Source organism: Eucalyptus grandis, chromosome 5 (genome assembly GCF_016545825.1).
Source record: "Eucalyptus grandis isolate ANBG69807.140 chromosome 5, ASM1654582v1, whole genome shotgun sequence".
NCBI lineage: Eukaryota > Viridiplantae > Streptophyta > Magnoliopsida > Myrtales > Myrtaceae > Eucalyptus > Eucalyptus grandis.
In genome coordinates, this window is record NC_052616.1 from 61731853 (window position 1) to 61749228 (window position 17376).

General features: G+C 42.8%; 2 protein-coding genes, 1 long non-coding RNA gene and 1 pseudogene across 4 annotated transcripts; all 4 read right to left on the minus strand.

Annotated features, from left to right (window-relative positions):
- LOC108960156 lies at positions 1 to 2636 on the minus strand (annotated as a pseudogene).
- Positions 2637 to 2694: 58 nt separating this feature from the next.
- LOC120293269 lies at positions 2695 to 4641 on the minus strand. Its single transcript, XR_005551016.1, has 3 exons — positions 4568 to 4641; positions 3114 to 3251; positions 2695 to 2751 (listed from the first exon to the last, which is right to left on the minus strand). It is a non-coding gene; the product is annotated as an uncharacterized LOC120293269 (long non-coding RNA).
- Positions 4642 to 6013: 1372 nt separating this feature from the next.
- On the minus strand, positions 6014 to 8462 carry LOC104447703. Its single transcript, XM_039314031.1, has 4 exons — positions 8324 to 8462; positions 7901 to 8237; positions 6260 to 6896; positions 6014 to 6093 (listed from the first exon to the last, which is right to left on the minus strand). The coding sequence occupies exons 1-3, from the start codon at positions 8460 to 8462 to the stop codon at positions 6329 to 6331; spliced, it is 1044 nt and encodes a 347-aa protein (XP_039169965.1). The 3' UTR covers positions 6014 to 6093; positions 6260 to 6328.
- A 3333-nt stretch (positions 8463 to 11795) lies between these two features.
- On the minus strand, positions 11796 to 16144 carry LOC104445796 (protein ACCELERATED CELL DEATH 6). 2 transcript variants are annotated; one of them, XM_010059725.3, is made up of 7 exons: positions 15615 to 16143; positions 14505 to 14984; positions 14271 to 14420; positions 14037 to 14114; positions 13854 to 13901; positions 13332 to 13777; positions 11796 to 13024 (listed from the first exon to the last, which is right to left on the minus strand). In XM_010059725.3, the coding sequence occupies exons 1-7, from the start codon at positions 16030 to 16032 to the stop codon at positions 12407 to 12409; spliced, it is 2238 nt and encodes a 745-aa protein (XP_010058027.2). In that variant the 5' UTR covers positions 16033 to 16143; the 3' UTR covers positions 11796 to 12406. The 2 variants fall into 2 exon arrangements, with proteins under 2 accessions (XP_010058027.2, XP_039167981.1); XM_039312047.1 differs by lacking the exon at positions 14271 to 14420 and having other exon boundaries at positions 15615 to 16144.
- Positions 16145 to 17376: the final 1232 nt, after the last annotated feature.

Below are 17376 nucleotides of genomic sequence, written 5' to 3' on the forward strand. Positions count from 1 at the left end.
ATCATGCATATCTTACTGATGACAATCAATTACATTGATTTATGACTCGTGTACTGGTCGTTAATGATCAGAACAATGGGCGGTCTTCTGGATGAGAGAGCTGCAGCTGTGTCTGATCATATCAGACAAAAGGGGAAATTGTAGCAAAGCAAACAAGGTCACCGTCCCAGAAGCAAAAGCAGCAATTGGAATAGCGATTTGAGCATAATCGTGACCAAGGAGGATGAAATGGGTGGCCCCAAAGGCCACCATCATGGTGGCTATGGAGACAAAGAGGCTTCCAAGTCCTAACACCAGCCTGTTTGGTAATGAATGCAGAAAATCTTCCTCCGCAAAGCGTGATGTCAAAATGAAAGGAACATCAAAACTGATGTTGCAGAGGAAAAGACAGCCAATGCAGTTGATAAGGTGAAAATCATAAACGACCTGTGATGTAGGAAGATAGGCTTGCCTGTGTCATTGTCATTGCCGCCTGGAATAGTAAAGGTAGCACTAAATGCCATGGTGCAAATGAGTGTAGCAACGACCATACATGAAGATGCAGTGTGCTTCATCCATTTTTCTGCTTCTTGTCTGAGTTCTTTGTGCTCCTCGGTAAAAAGAAGATAAGGTGTTTTCCCCTCAGAATTTTTCATTTCTCGATAAGAAGGCTGCACAATCTTTTCTACCTCCTATCCATTAAACAGATATTCTCATTCTGAAAATGGCATATCAAATTGACTTATTTAAGTTTTAATGCCGTACATTAATCGATTGTCTACATTTCCTTCTCTCTTAGACAGACCGGGATGCAACATGCATGGTTCATTCCTGATGATCCTCGTTTCTTTCTTTTTGGTCCATATAATATTTACTCCAGATTTTTGCACAAAAAACATGAAAGGTAAAGAGAAAAATTCAAGTTGGACAACCTAGGTATGCCTACAAGTTGTGAAGTGAGACCCCAATCTGCAAAACATTTGGATATTAATGTAAAAAAAGTTGTGTGGCCCATGCAAAAACTTTAAAAAAAAAATTGTGTAGCAAAAGATTTAAGATCCTTGAACCTTCAGTAGCTCTATCCACATTTGTAGAGCTGGCCCATAGTTGATTTTGAGTCGACTTGGAGGACCCATTTCCAGCCAAATGCAATATGTTATTGTCATTTTCATCTTTGTAAGCTGCAATCATTTCTTTATGAGCACCAATATCATATATTAGTCTAAAGATCTTCTCATGACGATGTGCAACTGCAACATGAAATATGCTTTGCTTCCAATCATTGAATTTCCGAACAGAAGTTCAGGATGGAGACGGATCGGCACAGTTAAGAAGCCATAGTTTCCTAACTCTGCAGCAGTAAACAACAGTCGCGATGGTTCCCTGAGAAGATCTCCGATGCCTCCATCATCGAGCAAAGAAACCTCTCTCCATATAAGCTCCAACAGCTTAACTGCTGGCAAATGCGCCCATTTCAGATCAGTGCATCTCCTGCATACCTGCAACTGTATTTTCTGTCAGCCCAAATTGTGAAAGAGCTGTGGATGAACTTATTCAGACTAACTACAAATTAAAATATTAGCGTTTCCCCAGAACATTCCCAAACGGACATCAACAGCATCTTGAACAGATGTCAATGCATCTTAACAAGTAAATGAATAATATCAACATAGTGAGCAAGCTGAGAACCTCAACAACCATTGCCAAAAGAAAATGGCTACGATAGATACCTACATGAAAAGAAGCACCTCAGCCGGATCAGTAGCTGACTCCCACTTGAGAATGCCAAGGGCATTCACGCTAGCACATGGAGAGCCGTTTCTCCATTTCCCATCTAAGCCAGAGCTAAATTGGGATGTTAACCAATCAGTCTCAAAGCCACATCTGGCAAAAGGGAATAACAATTAAAAATAATAATGAAAACACTTTGTCCTCAAGTAAACTAGCTACAGATTCTTTCCAGGGTGCGCGGGGAAAGAGAGCAGAAAACATATAGTTTTGTTTTGGGAAAGATACATATATTTGGTCTGGATTGAGCTGGCGATAAAAGTAGTATCCATGGTACATTCATATTAGAACTACAGTGGATTCACTAACCAAAGAGTTTGGAACTGATGGTGGCAACAAAGATGTCGATGCGATCCAAGTCAGTTAGATATCTGTCATCAGTGACTGACAACAGATACTGCACCATGTCTTGTTTTCCTGACAGGGCTGCAATGCACAAGGGCATTGCCTCATTGCTGCCCCGAATCAGTGGAAGCTGAGGATTCTTATCAACCATTGCCTTGGCTATCTCTCTAACTCCAGATGCAGCGGCAAAGCAGAGGGCAGTGTTCCCATCCTTGTTCTGCATTTCCAAGTCTTGGGCATCATCATCTTCACCAGCTCCTCAACGAATTCTCTATGTCCTGCGACTGCTGCGATATGGAGAGCAGTCTCCATTTCCCCGTGATCTTGGCACATACTGCTATTGGATTGTCAGATAGGAATTCCTTTCCTGCTTTCCAGTCGCCTCTCAGTGCCGCATTGATGCAATGGAATGTACCCTGTCAATTATATAGAATTTAGGATCAGCAGGAGAGGACAGAAGACTAGGTGACCAGGATGACGCTTCATATTTTTCAGATACCACCAATTGGCTGTTGATTATGCATGGTTCATGCATGGTAGTTTCTACGGCATAGTCTGGTGAGGAAACATGCTTCAGAAGAGGAGGCCGCCCATGGATGTAGGAGTAGAAATCTCGTCTCTGCTTACGTTCTCTGAATTCTACAATGTTCAAAACTTCTATAAGTAAAATTCATTCATTAACGAGAGTCATGCAATCCATTTGACAACATATTTCATGAGCCCGGGGCTTAATGTTTTCTGAGCATTAAAAGAAAGCAACATTGGTATAATTAGCTGGTGCATGAGTGAAAGTGTCAAAGTCCAAATCCATGCACTGAAAGATCAAAAAATTCCCATTCATTAATTAGAGGTGATATAATTAATGATTATGTAGGAATGAGAATAGTATTAAACAAAGGTACTGCATGATGTTTGAACTAATTCACCCCAATGCGGAATGGTTTCTTTGATCTGTCCGATATTAAAAACATTTAAGGAAAGGGTTCATTCTCATCGCAAACCTGCTCCAAAGAGAATCTGCGCCTGTATTCCTGAGAAATTCTTGATTAGGAAAGTGTTTTGAATCCTAATAAGTTTGTAGGTCGAGCTCTCCCCGAGTTCTGGTTCCGGATGCACAGATGAGGTTCACAGTTGTTCGTCTAGATTGTCACAGAAAAAAAACACATATAACGAGCGGATACTTGATTTTTACGAAGAAAAAGAGAACCGGCAGATGCCCTTTGAATCAAAACACTCATACTGAGAAAGAACTGAGTAAAATCCAACATTTATAGTACGATTAAATTGGCAAAATGCCAGAAAAGTCTTCAAAATCAAAACACTCAAAAACAACCCTCCACTCAATGTTGTCACATTGAGTGGTGTGGCCGAAACAGAAATAAATGAGAAACTGCTCAAGCGCACACAACAAAAATTGATAGGTCATTAGGACGACAGTGCCCGTTTAATTTGTCCACATGACTGCTTCAAAGAATTTGTACAAGCTTTGTTTATTTTATCATACAGAGCTGGTCTAGGATACAATCAGAACATAGATGGCGTAACAAATATGACAATATTCTCTGGTTTTGGAGGGACTTGCATTCATAGTAATTTGAAAAAGAGCTAATATGATTCAAGACATAATCTATATGGGATTTCCAAAGTTATTAATAGAAGGCGGGACGCGAAGGATCGAGGAATTGTCCAAGGACAACTTATTTGTGTGCAACAAACACTCCATAAAGCTATTGCAAGAAAACCTCGATATTCTTGTAGCATCTGTAGACGGACAATTAAATAACAGATTCTCATTTTGAGAAGTGATGGACAAGGTATCGAATTAATGGAATATGTAGATACAAAATGGATTTAAATGCACATTGCAGGCCGCATCAACAGAAAAAAGAAATTGCACATGTCGAAAGAATCAAAGAAGGTAGGATCCCTCTTCAAATCATTCAAGCTTAAATCGAATATTGTTCCTATAGAGTTCCAAGGGTCTATGGAACAATAGACATCAAAATTTGAGAATTAGGGGAATAAAGATATTTTCCTAATCTTTACTCTTTACACTAGATCTATTGTGACAGGTATCTCAAAAGGGACTTAGACCTGCAACTGCAACGTCGGGGGATCGACAGGTAAACCACAACATATAAAAGAAAAAGACTACGTAATCAGACAGCACATGAACGTACGTGCTTCGTGAGGGTCCTCTGCCCTGCACGGTGTTTCGATTGGTATCTCTACCAGTTCTCGACTGCCGATGCATACGAAAAGAAGGTAAGCATCGAAACGATTGGGTTATGTCGAGACGCGAGAGAGAACATCAACGGAGATAGAGGATCCGGATCCTTACAAGTTTCTCTCCAGATGCAAACCTGGGGACGTGCATGAATTGATACGAACAGTAATTTGGGGACAAAGCCATTCATCATCGCCAGCAGACTTATCATGCATGCATTTTGCTTACCTGCTTCAGTCGCGCTGCATATGCTCTCCAGTGCACCAAGCTTTTGCAATATGGGATGGTCGCGCAAAACGATTCTTACCAAGTCTGGAAATGAGAGAGAGAGACAGAAAAAGAGAAAAAGATGATGCATGCGATGACGAGTAAACATGCAGAAGTAGAAAAGAACGGCTACGTGATTATCAACCTCATGGCTTTTCGGTAATTGTCATACGTGGCATGGGCTTTAAAATATGATACAACCGGTGCCTTGAGATTTGGTTGGAATGCTTCTTACTGTTCCCTTGCGCTTTGCTGTCATGTAATCTAGTTTTGCCGTTTGTATTGCCCTCCGTGGCTATGTAGCACGGACACGCGACACGCGACACGCGACACAACACGACACGACACGCGACACGTCATTTCTTAAAAAGTAGAGAATTCCGACATGTTCCGACACGTTATATATTAAATAAATATTTTAATTTTTAATTAATTTGATTCAAATTCACAAATAAATAAATAAGAACTTACAATAAATTTACACTAATAATATTAATAAATCTATTCATAAAAAAATTTAAAAATATATTCATAATTAAAACGTGTGTATACTTAAAATTATATTTTTATTCTAACAAAAATTACTTCCCTCAAATCCTCTCTCCTCGTTTCTCTCTCCCCTCTCCCCCTCTTTTTCCCACGCCACCACCCCAAAATCCTCCCCCTCGATTTCTGCAGATCTGCCCCACTCTCTCTCTCCCCCTGCCCTTCCCCCTACGCCCACTTGCTCCCTGCGCCCCCATCATTCACCCCCAGCCCCCTCGATCTCTTCCCCTTCTCTCCCTCTCTCTCTCTCTCTCTCTCTCTCTCTCTCTCCCCTCCCTTCCCCCTACGCCACCACCTGCTCCCTGCGCCCCCATCAATCGCCCCCATCCCCTCGGTTTCTTCCCCTTCTCTCATCTCTCCCCTTCCCCTCCCTTTCCCCCACGCCACCACCTGCTCCCCTGCGAGGCTGCGCTCCCCATCAATCCCCTCCATCCCCGTTCTTCCCATGCTCTCTCTCCCCCCTCCCCTCCCCCACGCCACCACCTTCTCCCCGCCCCCTCAGTTTCTTCCTCACGATCTTCTCAACTCTTTCGGTCGCCTCATCGCTGTCGCCTCCGGCCTTCCTCCTTCGCAGCAGCTGCAGCCTCGCCGCCGGCCCTCCATCGCAGCGTCCGTCACGGCCTCACCTCCGCTTCCTCGGCCTCTTACTCGACCTCATCTCTCTACCCACCATCGTCTTCTTCAACAATCTCTCTCGGACACGCGTGTCGAAGCGTGTCGAGAAAAGTTGACCGCGTGTCGGATTTCTCGACACGCGTTGACCCGTGTCCGAACGTGTCCGAGCGTGTCCGAGCGTGTCGGACACGTCGACACGTGTCGGACACGACTCGGAAGGCTCGGCAACGTGTCCGTGCTTCATAGCTCCGTGGCTTCTCCTCGGCTCCCTTCCAGTATTTGCAGCTAGAGCGTAAGTTTTTGGGGCCTTTTGTGTACATTTGTTACTTTTACCAAAAAAAAAAAAAACTAATTATGTAATAATTTTTTGTCAACTAGGTCAACTAGCAGTCACAAGACAATGCGACTATCGCGTGTGGATTTCCAATTCTTGAATGGATGACTAAACGAGACATTCAATTGCCAAACTGATCGACAGAACTTCAAATTTACCTCTTTTCGGAAACGGTTTTCCATAAAGAACAACAAAGTCTTGCGTTTCTCGATCCCGATATCACCATTTTAAGTGTTAATCCGATGCGAATACGGCAACATCACATATTTCACCAGTGAGACCTGGTCCGGCTTCAACCGCCCGAATTCCGACACCAAGAGAACCGCATTCTTAATGCGATCCACAACCCGGCACAGCGCATTCGGGTCCTGAGCAATGATAACGTGATCCCGCCCATTGTTCCTCTTCCAATACTCCTGACCCTCCCACCACTTCACCACCTCCTCCTGCATCTCCTCGTCGCTGTACGCCGGATCCGTCCCCGGGGGCGGCCCCGATTCACAATCAAGCTCAGCGAGGAGAACACCGGCATGTAGAAGAGGGTGAGGAGGAGGAGGACCAAGATCAGGGCTTGCTTGAGGAGGGAAGATTTGCGGGCCATGAGGATCAGAAGGGATGGTTGCGGAGCGGGATTCGGGGACGAGATCGGGATCGCATTGGCCGGAGGGGAAGTGGGTTTGGGTTTTCTTGATTTTGGTGGATCGCTCGCTCACCGGCTTAGCAGCTGGAGCGCATGGCGGGGTTGCAGAGGCGGGCGGGCGGGCGGACGGACGGACAAGACACCATGCGTTGTCACTGGAATTTTTTTTGGGAAAGTAGGTTGGGCCCTTTTTCTTTCATTTGTACAGGTAAATATGGCATTTTGATCTTTCTTTATGAATGTTTTCTTTCGGCATGGAGTTCCTTTTTCTGCATCAATCACATATAGATATCATTACTTGCTAGCAATCATTGAAATTTCTTGGAAACGAGGAATCGAGACCGATTAAAATCGACAAATTTGTTTCAAGTATAAAAAGTTGCTGACTTCAGTGATTGTGTGAATAGTTACTTACCATGTAAAGAATTCATAAACCACTTTCGAATAACTAAATAATTGATTAAACTTCCTGATCGTTTGAAAACTTAATTAAGTGCAAAATCATAGGGAGTTGACTGTGGCAAAGTAAATCATAGAGGTTGATGATTGTGACAGTTCAGTGGCACATGTAATCGATGCCATTCTCTCATCTTGCCTTGGTTATCGTCTCCTTTTCTCCAATTTGTTCCTCATGGCCAAAGCAAAAAGACCAACGAGCTGATGGTCAGCCAAGAGATCTACAAAACCATTGCCAAGAAAAACATCATAATCCACTCCTGCATTGTGTTCTTTTCAAGGAGCCATCTCTCAAAAAGGCCGGAAGTGTCAGCTCAAGAAACTCTGAGCACTTGTGCGCGCTCTCTCTCTCTGTGCTCGCACTGAAACCATTTTCCACCGCTAGCTGGAGTGATTTCAGAGCCTCACAAGACCAAACAATGCCATCATCGCAGAATGACAAACTCAAAAGAGCTCCAGAAGGGTCGTTCTGTCAGGTTGTTGGTTGTCTACTGGTAGTTAGCAGGAGTACTCTTGTGACAGTTAGATCAAATGTAAGATGAAATTTGGGCTGACTATAATGTAGTATCCATGGTTCGTTCACATTAGAACTAGAGTGGTTGCACTTACCGAAGAGATTGGAACTGATGGTGGCAACAAAGATGTCGATGCAATCCAAGTCAGTTAGATATCTGTCATCAGTAACTGACAACAGATACTGCACCATGTCTTGTTCCCTGACAGGGCCGCAATGCACAAGGGCATTGACTCGTTGCTGTCCCGAATCAGTGGAAGCTGAGGATTCTTCTTGACCATTGCCATGGCTATCTCTCTAACTCCAGATGCAGTGGTGAACACGAGGGCAGTGTTCCCAACCTTGTTCTGCATTTCCAATTCATTGGGCATCATCATCTTCACCAGTTCCTCAACAAATTCCCTGTGTCCCCCGCCTGCCGCTATATGGAGAGCAGTCTCCAAATTTCCCGTGATCCTGCCATATAGGAATTCCTTTCCTGCTTTCCAGTCGCCTCTCAGTGCCGCAACAAGCAATGCAGTGCACCCTGTAAATTATTTGCAATCAAGGATCAGCAGGAGAGGAGGACAGAGGACTAAGTGACTAGGACGGTGCTTCATATTTTTTAGATACCGCTGCCAATTGGCTGTCTACGGAAAGCTCCGGTGCAGGGAAACATGCTTGATATGTTTCTACGGAAAGCTCTGGTGCAGGGAAACACGTTTCGAAGGGGAGGCTGCCCACGGATGGACAAGGAGAAATCTTGCCTCATTATGTTCTCTTTCGTCCACAATGTTCGAAACTTTTCTAAGTAGAATTCACTCATTGACAATAGTCATGCAATGCATTTGACAGCATGTTTCATGAGACCGGGGCTTGGCATTTCCTCAACATCAAGAAGAAGCAACACTAGCAGGCGCGGAAGTCCAAGTGTCAAAGTCCAAATCCTTGAACTGGAAGATTACAAAATGCCACCATTCCTTAGCAGAGGTGATATAACTAATGATCATGTAGGAATGAGAACAGTTTTAGTTTGGACTGTAGGTACCGCATGATGTATGTGAACTAATTCAAACTTCACCCGAACGCAGATTGTTTCTTTGATCGGTCTGATTTTAAAAACAATCGAGGAAAGGATTCGTTCTCTTCACAAACCAGCGCCAAAGTGGATGTTGGCTCACATTCCTGCAACATCCTCAATTAGAAAAGTGTTTGAATTCTAATACACTTGTGGGTCAAGCTCTCCAACAAGTTCTGGTTTCAGGCCATGAACGTCAGGATCAGAAAGATGAAGTTCCACAGTGCTTCAACTAGATCTTCACAGGAAGATAATACATATAACTAACGGAGACTTTATTTTAACGAAGAAAAAGAGAACCAGAAGCTGCCCTTCGAATCAAAACACTCATCTTGTGAAAGAACCACCAATCTTTCCCTTGTCAGCTGAATGTCCCAAAGGCGCACAAAGTTCTTACCATGTAGAACGATTAGCATTAAATTGGCAAAATGTTGAAATCAAAATGGACAAGAAAACCCCTCCAAGCAATGTTGTTGTATCGACTCGTATGCCTCGTAAACGAAGTTCATGAGAAACTGCCCAAGTACACAAACACAAATCGATGGCTCATTAATGGTGCTTTCGTTCTTTACTCCCAACCAAAAATTCTTAGTCTAATATTCCAGGTTACTCATGAACTGGTTTGATTGTCCACAAGATAGAATTGGAAAAACCATATAAGCTTTGTTTCTTTCATCATACACCTAGTCTAGGATACAATCAAAACATAGATATCGTGTCGAGAGTTATATTCAAACAAATATCAAAATATGCTCTGGTTTGGAGGGACTTGCACACATACTATTTTGAAAAAGAATTGACTTGATCAAAGTAATAATCTAAATGGGATTCCCAAAGTTATTAATCCAAGGCAGGATGCAGAGTATCGAGGAATTACATATGAATATAAAAGAACTTGTTTGTGTGAATTAAAAGCTCCATATTGCTATTATAAGAATCACAAACACTGATGGACACCTTGATTTTCTTGTAGCATCTACAGCTGGACAAATCAAGAATAGTCTCATTTTGAAAAGCAATGGAAAAAAGGCTATTGAATTAATGGAACATATAGATACAAAAAGGCATTTAAATGCACACCCATATGACCAAAAGGAAATTGCACGTGTTGTATGGATCAGAGAAGATAGGGTTCCAGATTGGGCTCTTATCATAGGTCTATTCAAAACAAAACTAAATGAAGCTCAATCTAACAAAATCTTATTAAGCCCAATATCTAAAACAAATCTGGCCAAAACTAACCTGGACCAAGTAAGTCAGAGTCCTCTAGAGCCAAAGCAAGCCAGCCTTATCGGACCAAATAAAACCTAAACTCACAAAACCTATTCAAGACCAAAATTCACCAAGCCTAAAAAAAGCCCAATTGAATTGAAGCCCAATATACTTAAACCACTCTTAACCATTTTCTAATATAACCATCAAAGTATGAACATATATACTCCATTAATCCACACATATTCATCACTATAATCACCACCGCCGTTTGCCTCCAGTCACCGGACTACACTGCCGTCGGCCACCACCTCGAATTGCTGGTTACAACCAACATTTCAAACATTCACAGCGCACCAGTAATTAAAATAGACAGAAGCAAACCAATGTCAGAATCGACGAAAAATAGAGGCGAAACGGATGAAATCGAGGGTGTACATTACGATTCGAAAGTGCGATGAAAATCAGAGCGTTTTGATTCAGGGAAGACATCTTTCAAACGTGAGTGCAGTTTTGCATTCAGACAGATTTACAAACACCTGGTGGCCAAATTCAAACACATGGCGCAGAAGCTTCAGCGAAGCATCGATTTCTTCATCCCATATGCTCGCATTAACATCCAGGTATACATATCCTCTGTTAACAGGTTCTGGGTCATCGTTTGATTCTCGTTTGAGCGTCACTCAAGACTTTCTTGTCTCTCGAACTTAAAGAACAGAGCAGGGCAGGCTCGTCCCTTGACAGAAGGGAGACCGTGGTCACGATCGGCCGTGGAGCGCGAGAACCCAAAACCTCGGAAACGTCGTTACCGTCGGCCGACAACGGTAAAGGAAGTTTCGAACGGGTCCGAGCGACCGAGACTCCTCGGACCAAGAAGCCGAGCCTCTAACAGAACCGTACTGTTACGGCGGCGGACGGAATCACGAACGCGAGCTCCGGCAGCGGCCGTCGTCGGTGCGGAACCGTCATCTGATCATGGCTGGAGACGGATACGCATCGGCATTTCCGGCGACCGAGAGTTCCGGCAACGGGGAGGCTCCTGGGATCTAGCTGACCGGGAAGGCTTTCTTTCTACTCTCTGTGATGCGCTTCTACTCTCTAATCCTCCATGAACGATCTTGACGGCTGTAAGTTTATGTGAGTCCAAGTAATTCTAATTTTACGGTGCCCTCTGAATAGTTAATCGACTTGACTTTATAAGTTGAAATTTCTTTGATCGGACCTCTAAATTTCACTTTCCCTGCATCAGATATCTATATAGAAAAAAGCTAGAAGCTAATGAAATTCTAATTTGTTCGTCAAAGGTCAAGTTCTTTGATTTGACCGAAAATCCAAGTCCTAACACCAGCCTGTATGGCAACGAATGCAGAAAATGTTCCTCTGCATAGTGGGATGTCAAAAATGGAAAGGAACATCAAAACTGAAGTAGCAGAGGAAAAGACAGCGGGTGTGGCTAGTATCCACAGGAGGCGGTAAATGGTCGTTTGACCGATCCATTAGCCCAGTAGATCTCATCAGCCTTTCCAGGCTGATCCATCAGACAGTCCTCTGGCTGAGCCTTCAGCCTGCAGGTCTTTCTACACGACACCAGTAACAGCTACCCAACATAAGATATGTAGTCCGACCAAGGCAATGTACCTTTTCAGGGTACCTGTCTAGATCACTTGCACTGGAAGGTTGCATCCAAGCAGTGGCAAGGATCCTGGACTAAGAATTCTACCAGACCAAAGATGATTCAAGCAATTTATAGAACACCCCACGTAAGATGATGTGGATAGCCGGCCTGGATGTAACAAGCTCAGACAATGGCCACAGGAACGAAGAAGCAATACAATCAGCTAGCATCTTTACATTACAATCTTGACGCTCAACAGCATTCGACCAAAAAACTAGAAATGCAGCATTCTATCCATTCCACAAATTCATTATACTCCTGCTGCTATCACTTTCTGACAGATTCAACAGGAAAATGGCATTGGTTTACTCATCAACACAAATGTAATGAACTTGATAACTGGTAAAAGAGTGCGTTCAGCAAGTTATTTTACAATCGTAACGATGCATTCCACTGAAGGAACTGCCAGTATATGGCACCATTGACCATAGATTCCCCACTCCCCACTCAGCGAGGCCGGATCTCACTAAATGTGCTGGGCCCTGATGAGAGAGGTGGAGCTGGGGCCGGTGGTTGTCACAGTGATTAGAGGTGGCAGTAGGGAGGTTGAAGTTTTTTCTTGGCCATGTGGTGGTTGAAGTTGAAGGTGGAGAGTTCAGAGAGATGGGGATAGCCAAACATTATGCTACAGATGTTCTGGACGATTCCCGTGGCTGACCTTTCAACAATAAAGGCTCGAATTGACTTGATCTCTAGACGGATTGTTCATGCTTCAATTTGATATAGTAATTTGCAGTTCTCAATGCAAACTTTATGAACAAAGGGTCATTGTGGCTTCTCTTGTGAAAATGCCATTTCCATAAGACGAACATAGCATATCGTTCAGAAGGGGAAAATGAAGAAAGGCAAATAAGGTAATTGGTATGCATGAAGCCAAGGCAACCGGTACAAGAATCCATGCCAAATGGGATCCAAATACTATGAAAATGGTGGCACTAAATGCAATAAGCATGGAGGCTATAGAAAGAAACAGCGTTGTAAGACCGATGATTAGTCTTTTTGGTAAGGATTCGAGAAAATCTTCCTCGGCGTAGCGTGAGGTGAGGATGGACAAGAACATTAGTATGGATGTGACTGAAGAGAACAGTGCAAATGCGTCCGCTATGGCGAAGGTTATGAAGGCAGTTGATTCCAATAAAATAGGAACACCACTATTATTATTTGTTCCTCCTGGAACAGTGAAGATCGCTGCGAACATCACAGTGGTGATTAGCGTAGCAACAAGCATGCAGGATGAAGCGGTGCTTTTCATCCAGTCCTCTCCTTCCTTGACCAGAGCCCTGTGCTCTTCCGTGAATAACATCCTCGGTGTTCGGCCACTTTTGTCCCTCATCTGTTTTGATAAAGTGTGTACAGTTTTCTCCACTTCCTAGAATGGAGGCACAAAAGAAAAAACCATCACATACCCAGTTAGGAACTGCTCCAATGTTATATTCCTGTTTGTTTATTAGATTGGATGGCTCCTTTTTCAATATTATTAATAAGAGAACCAACCAATACTAATCTAAAAGGAAATGTCGGAGCAATCACGACAACGATCTAATTGAAACAAATACTAGACATGTCCAGAACAGGACAGCATGGCTGCAACAAGATGACATGAGACAATCTGAATCCTAGAAATGACATTCTCTCAAGAAAATAGCCGAGAACTGAGATAGAGAGTGTGAAGATACCTTGAACCATAGGAATTCCCGCTGCATCTGAAGAGCTGCCCCAGACACGCTGTTAAGTTGGTCCAGAGGTGCCAGCTTTCCCGCCAAATGCAACAAGTTATGATTGTTGTCAGGGTCTTTGTAAGTAGTAATCATATCTTTATGCGCCCCGAGATCATGAATGAGGTCAAATATCTTTTCTCGGCGGTACATAACTGCCACATGAAAAATGTTATGGCTTTGCTCATCAACTGTCCATATCAAATCAGGATTAGAGCAAACGAGCTCAGTCACAAGCTCAACTATGCCGAACTCTGCTGCAATGAGCAATGGCTGTGAGGGATGCGTTAAAAGATCTGCAATTTTTGAGTCCTCCAGTGATGAAATTTGCTCGCATAACAATTTCACCAATTGTAGCACTTGCAAGTGCATTGTCTTTTTCTCATGAACTGCCCTGATTCCTGGCACTATAGATTGAATTCAATAAAAAAAAGTTGCGGCTTTCCAGGAAAATCAGCAAACGTTTTTTTTTGTGCCACCTACCTATTAACTTTGCCGCACTCCAAAGCTTCTCCAGCAAGTAGAGCGACACTGCACAAGTTTCTCAAAGAAATGGACTCAGTCATGACGTTGGCTGAACCTATTGCCTCTCATTAGATATTTGGCTAGGTATCATAAGTTTCACATGCGAATTAGCATGTCTAAAAGAGAAGGTGGAGAAAAGACCTCTTTTTGTTTGGCTAATGTCACTCATGACGAGTCCTGAAGGGAATCCCACCTCATATTTTTCTTTCACGCAAATCACTGAAAGGATATTCGAGCAAGATCATTTGAGGGAGGTGAAAAAATCAAAATTCTCCTAATAAAAAAATGCAAACATCGGACATACACACATAAAATTTGTATATTTTGGAAGGAGAATATTATATATGAATATTTTGACTAATGCGATATGCCTACATGCATAAAGTATCCTCTGCCAGGATTCTAATGAACTTGTGCTGGCAAATGCTGAAGGCTTCTGAGCTAAAATATGCAGTGCCGTCATTCCATCATGATCCCGAAGAGTAGCTAACTCTGGTTTTGTCCAGAGAATGGTAAGAGCTACGTCTGTGAGTATTAATAGGACAGATGTTATTCAAAAAAGTGAAATCCAGGCAATTCTCAAGCATAAATCAATTAATTGTTTCTGACCGAACATATCCGTATTGATTGTGGCAATGAGTAGTGTGACGTAGTCGTCTTCAGTTAGATGCTCAGGATCTGTCACTCTCAACAGATAGGAAACCATGTCCCTGTGACCAAACAATGCAGCAATGTAAAGAGGTGTCACTCCCTTATTGCCCCTCATTCCTGGTAGGTCCCTATTCTCGTTCACCATTGTCTCTGCGATTTTGGCAACACCAGATGCGGCAGCAAAACAAAGAGCCGTATGATTGCTCTTGTTCCGTAATGCTAAATCTGCAGGACTCATCATCTTCACCACTTCCTCTACAAACTTGGTGTGTTTGGCCCCGGCAGCAATGTGGAGAACCGTGTCCATTTTCTTTGTGATCCTGACATTTATAGCGCCTGGATGTGATCTTAAGAACTTCTCTGCACTTTCCCAATCGCCTTTCATTGCAGCATTATACAAAGGCGTGTATAATCTCGTGCTCGTTGCAGTATTTTTCCCTGCCATTAAGCACTTCAGAAGTTAAGAGACAATTTCTGAGAGTTCTAAAGAGCAAAAGACCGAATTTTTCCGGAGCCCAGAGAAAAGGCTGAAAATGAATGTGCCAAATTATCAATCCAAACAAGGTTCGAGTGGGCTTCTCTGATTCCTGAAGTATTCCAAGCTTCGAGATATCATTCACACTAGTCTCACATAAGTCTTCCAATTAATAATAGAAGGCATGACAACATTGACTAATCAGCGGCATAGCTCTACAAGACAACTAGACCTCTTAAAAAGTGTCAAGAAAGCTAACTCAAATAGGAGGACCAAGAGCAGAGTAAGGCCAGGATGGACAAGACTCAAAAATGTTTGAACCCTCTCCTTCAATTGCAACATTAATCTAGTGCTAGAATGAAAAAGTGATAGACTTTAACATTTTAGACATCATGTTAACAAAGTTAGTGCAGTTCCTAAATAGCCCAAAGTCCAGAAATATTGAACGATTTCCCGCCTCTAATAACTTAATTCTACTCGGATTTGTTAGCTATGGTCTAAATAAGAGAGATTTTTTCAAATCTTAGATCCTGTCTTCTCCCTCCACTTCCATCAGTTCAAACAAGACGAGTATCAGAGAAATTATGACTAACCATAGTTACCGAAGCAGGGAAACGAAGGAATTGGCGGAAGAGGAATTGAAGCAGGTTGACCAACAGGCTTTTCAGGCGCAGCTGCTCCATTTGGCCTGCTGCCAGCTGGCGGCACATGGTGATGAGGAGGAGAAGCAGAAGACGATGATGGTGGTGCATGGTGGGGTTGAATTGTCTCTTCCACGATGAGATGCTTATCAACTGGAGCTTTGAATGGTGGCGGGGGTTGAGGAAGGGGATAAAGAGGAGTAACACTGCCTTTCATGGGCCGCTGCTGATGGTGTTGTTGCTTCTCATGCTCATTCTCATGCTCGTGCTTGTGCTCGTGTTCATATCTCGGTGAAACACCGGAGAATCTCTCCGGGAAGCAAGACGAAATGGAAGGAGCTCTCTGCATCACCTTGTTTTGCTGATCCATTGCTTGGTGAAGTCACAAATTATCGTCTCTTCCTCTTCTTCCTGCTATCTGATATCTTCAACAAGAAGGAAGATGAAGATTGTGAAGATGCAGATGTTATTGCTTTTGGGACAGAGAGAGAGAGAGAGAGAGAGATGGACCCAAGAAGACTCTTTGGTTGCTGAAACGAAGGTCAATGGGATGGTGGCAGTTCGCCATGCTGCTAGGAAGTTTCTGAAACCGCGGTTAAAACTGGCCCACTCAAAAAAAAGATAAGGCCAAATATTGTATATAGTTCTGAGGTTCACACTGCTGGATGCTGTGGTGTGGCAATAATTGTATGAAGTTCTTAGCTCCACTTTGGCAAATCTGCCAAAAATTATTTGGGTGAATGTGACTATTCCTTTTCTAATCCATTGAATTCTCTTAAAGAGCACTGAATTTAGCTTGGATCCCAATTTTGTTCTGAAATTAACATAAAGCTCTTTTCGCACTTTTGTATAATGTGATTTATTATTTCCTGATTCGACAAATTTTGATTTCGTCATGACGTACTTATGGACATTGGCTTGTTTTCAACAGCAAGAGTTCAAGAAGCTCCCTATAGCTGGCAAAAACTGGGGGAAATTCACACGCAATTTAACTACTATAATTTCTCCTTTTCTAGAAAATAAAAGTCTGTTGTGATTGTCAAACAAGTTGAACTCTTTGAAATCCGAGAACTATTTTTTAGGCCCTTTTACCAACAAAAGAACACGTTTTGATGAAAAACTTATGCTGCAGGCCAAAAATTAGTTAGTTATGGAATCAATTTAGTAATTTTTGAATCCCAGATCTAGTCTCTGGACTTCTCGTTTAAAAGATCAAGCTCTCATTGACTTTGAGAAGTCTACGACCAGAAGTAACGACCAATTCATCTCTGCATTTCTCTCCTTCTCGTACTCGTGCTCATGCTCATATCTTGGTGAAACACCGGAAGATCTCTCTCGGAAGCAAGATGAAATTGAAGGAGCTCTCTGCATCATCTTGTTTTGCTGATCCATTGCTCAGTGAAGTCACAAATTATCGTCTCTTCTTCTTTTTCCTGCTATCTGATATCTTCAACGAGAAAGAAGATGGAGATCGTAAAGTTGCATTGCTTTTGGCAGAGAGAGAGAGAGAGAGAGAGACGAGAAAAAGAGTACCAATAAGATGGACCTAAGAACACTTCTTTGGTTGCTGAAACAAAGGTCAATGTGATAGTGGCAATTCGCCATGCTATTTAGAAGTTTCTGAAAGCGGGGTTAAAACTGGCCCACTCGAGAAAAAAGATGAGGCCAAATACTGTATATAGTTTTTGAGGTTCACACTACTGTATGCAGTGGT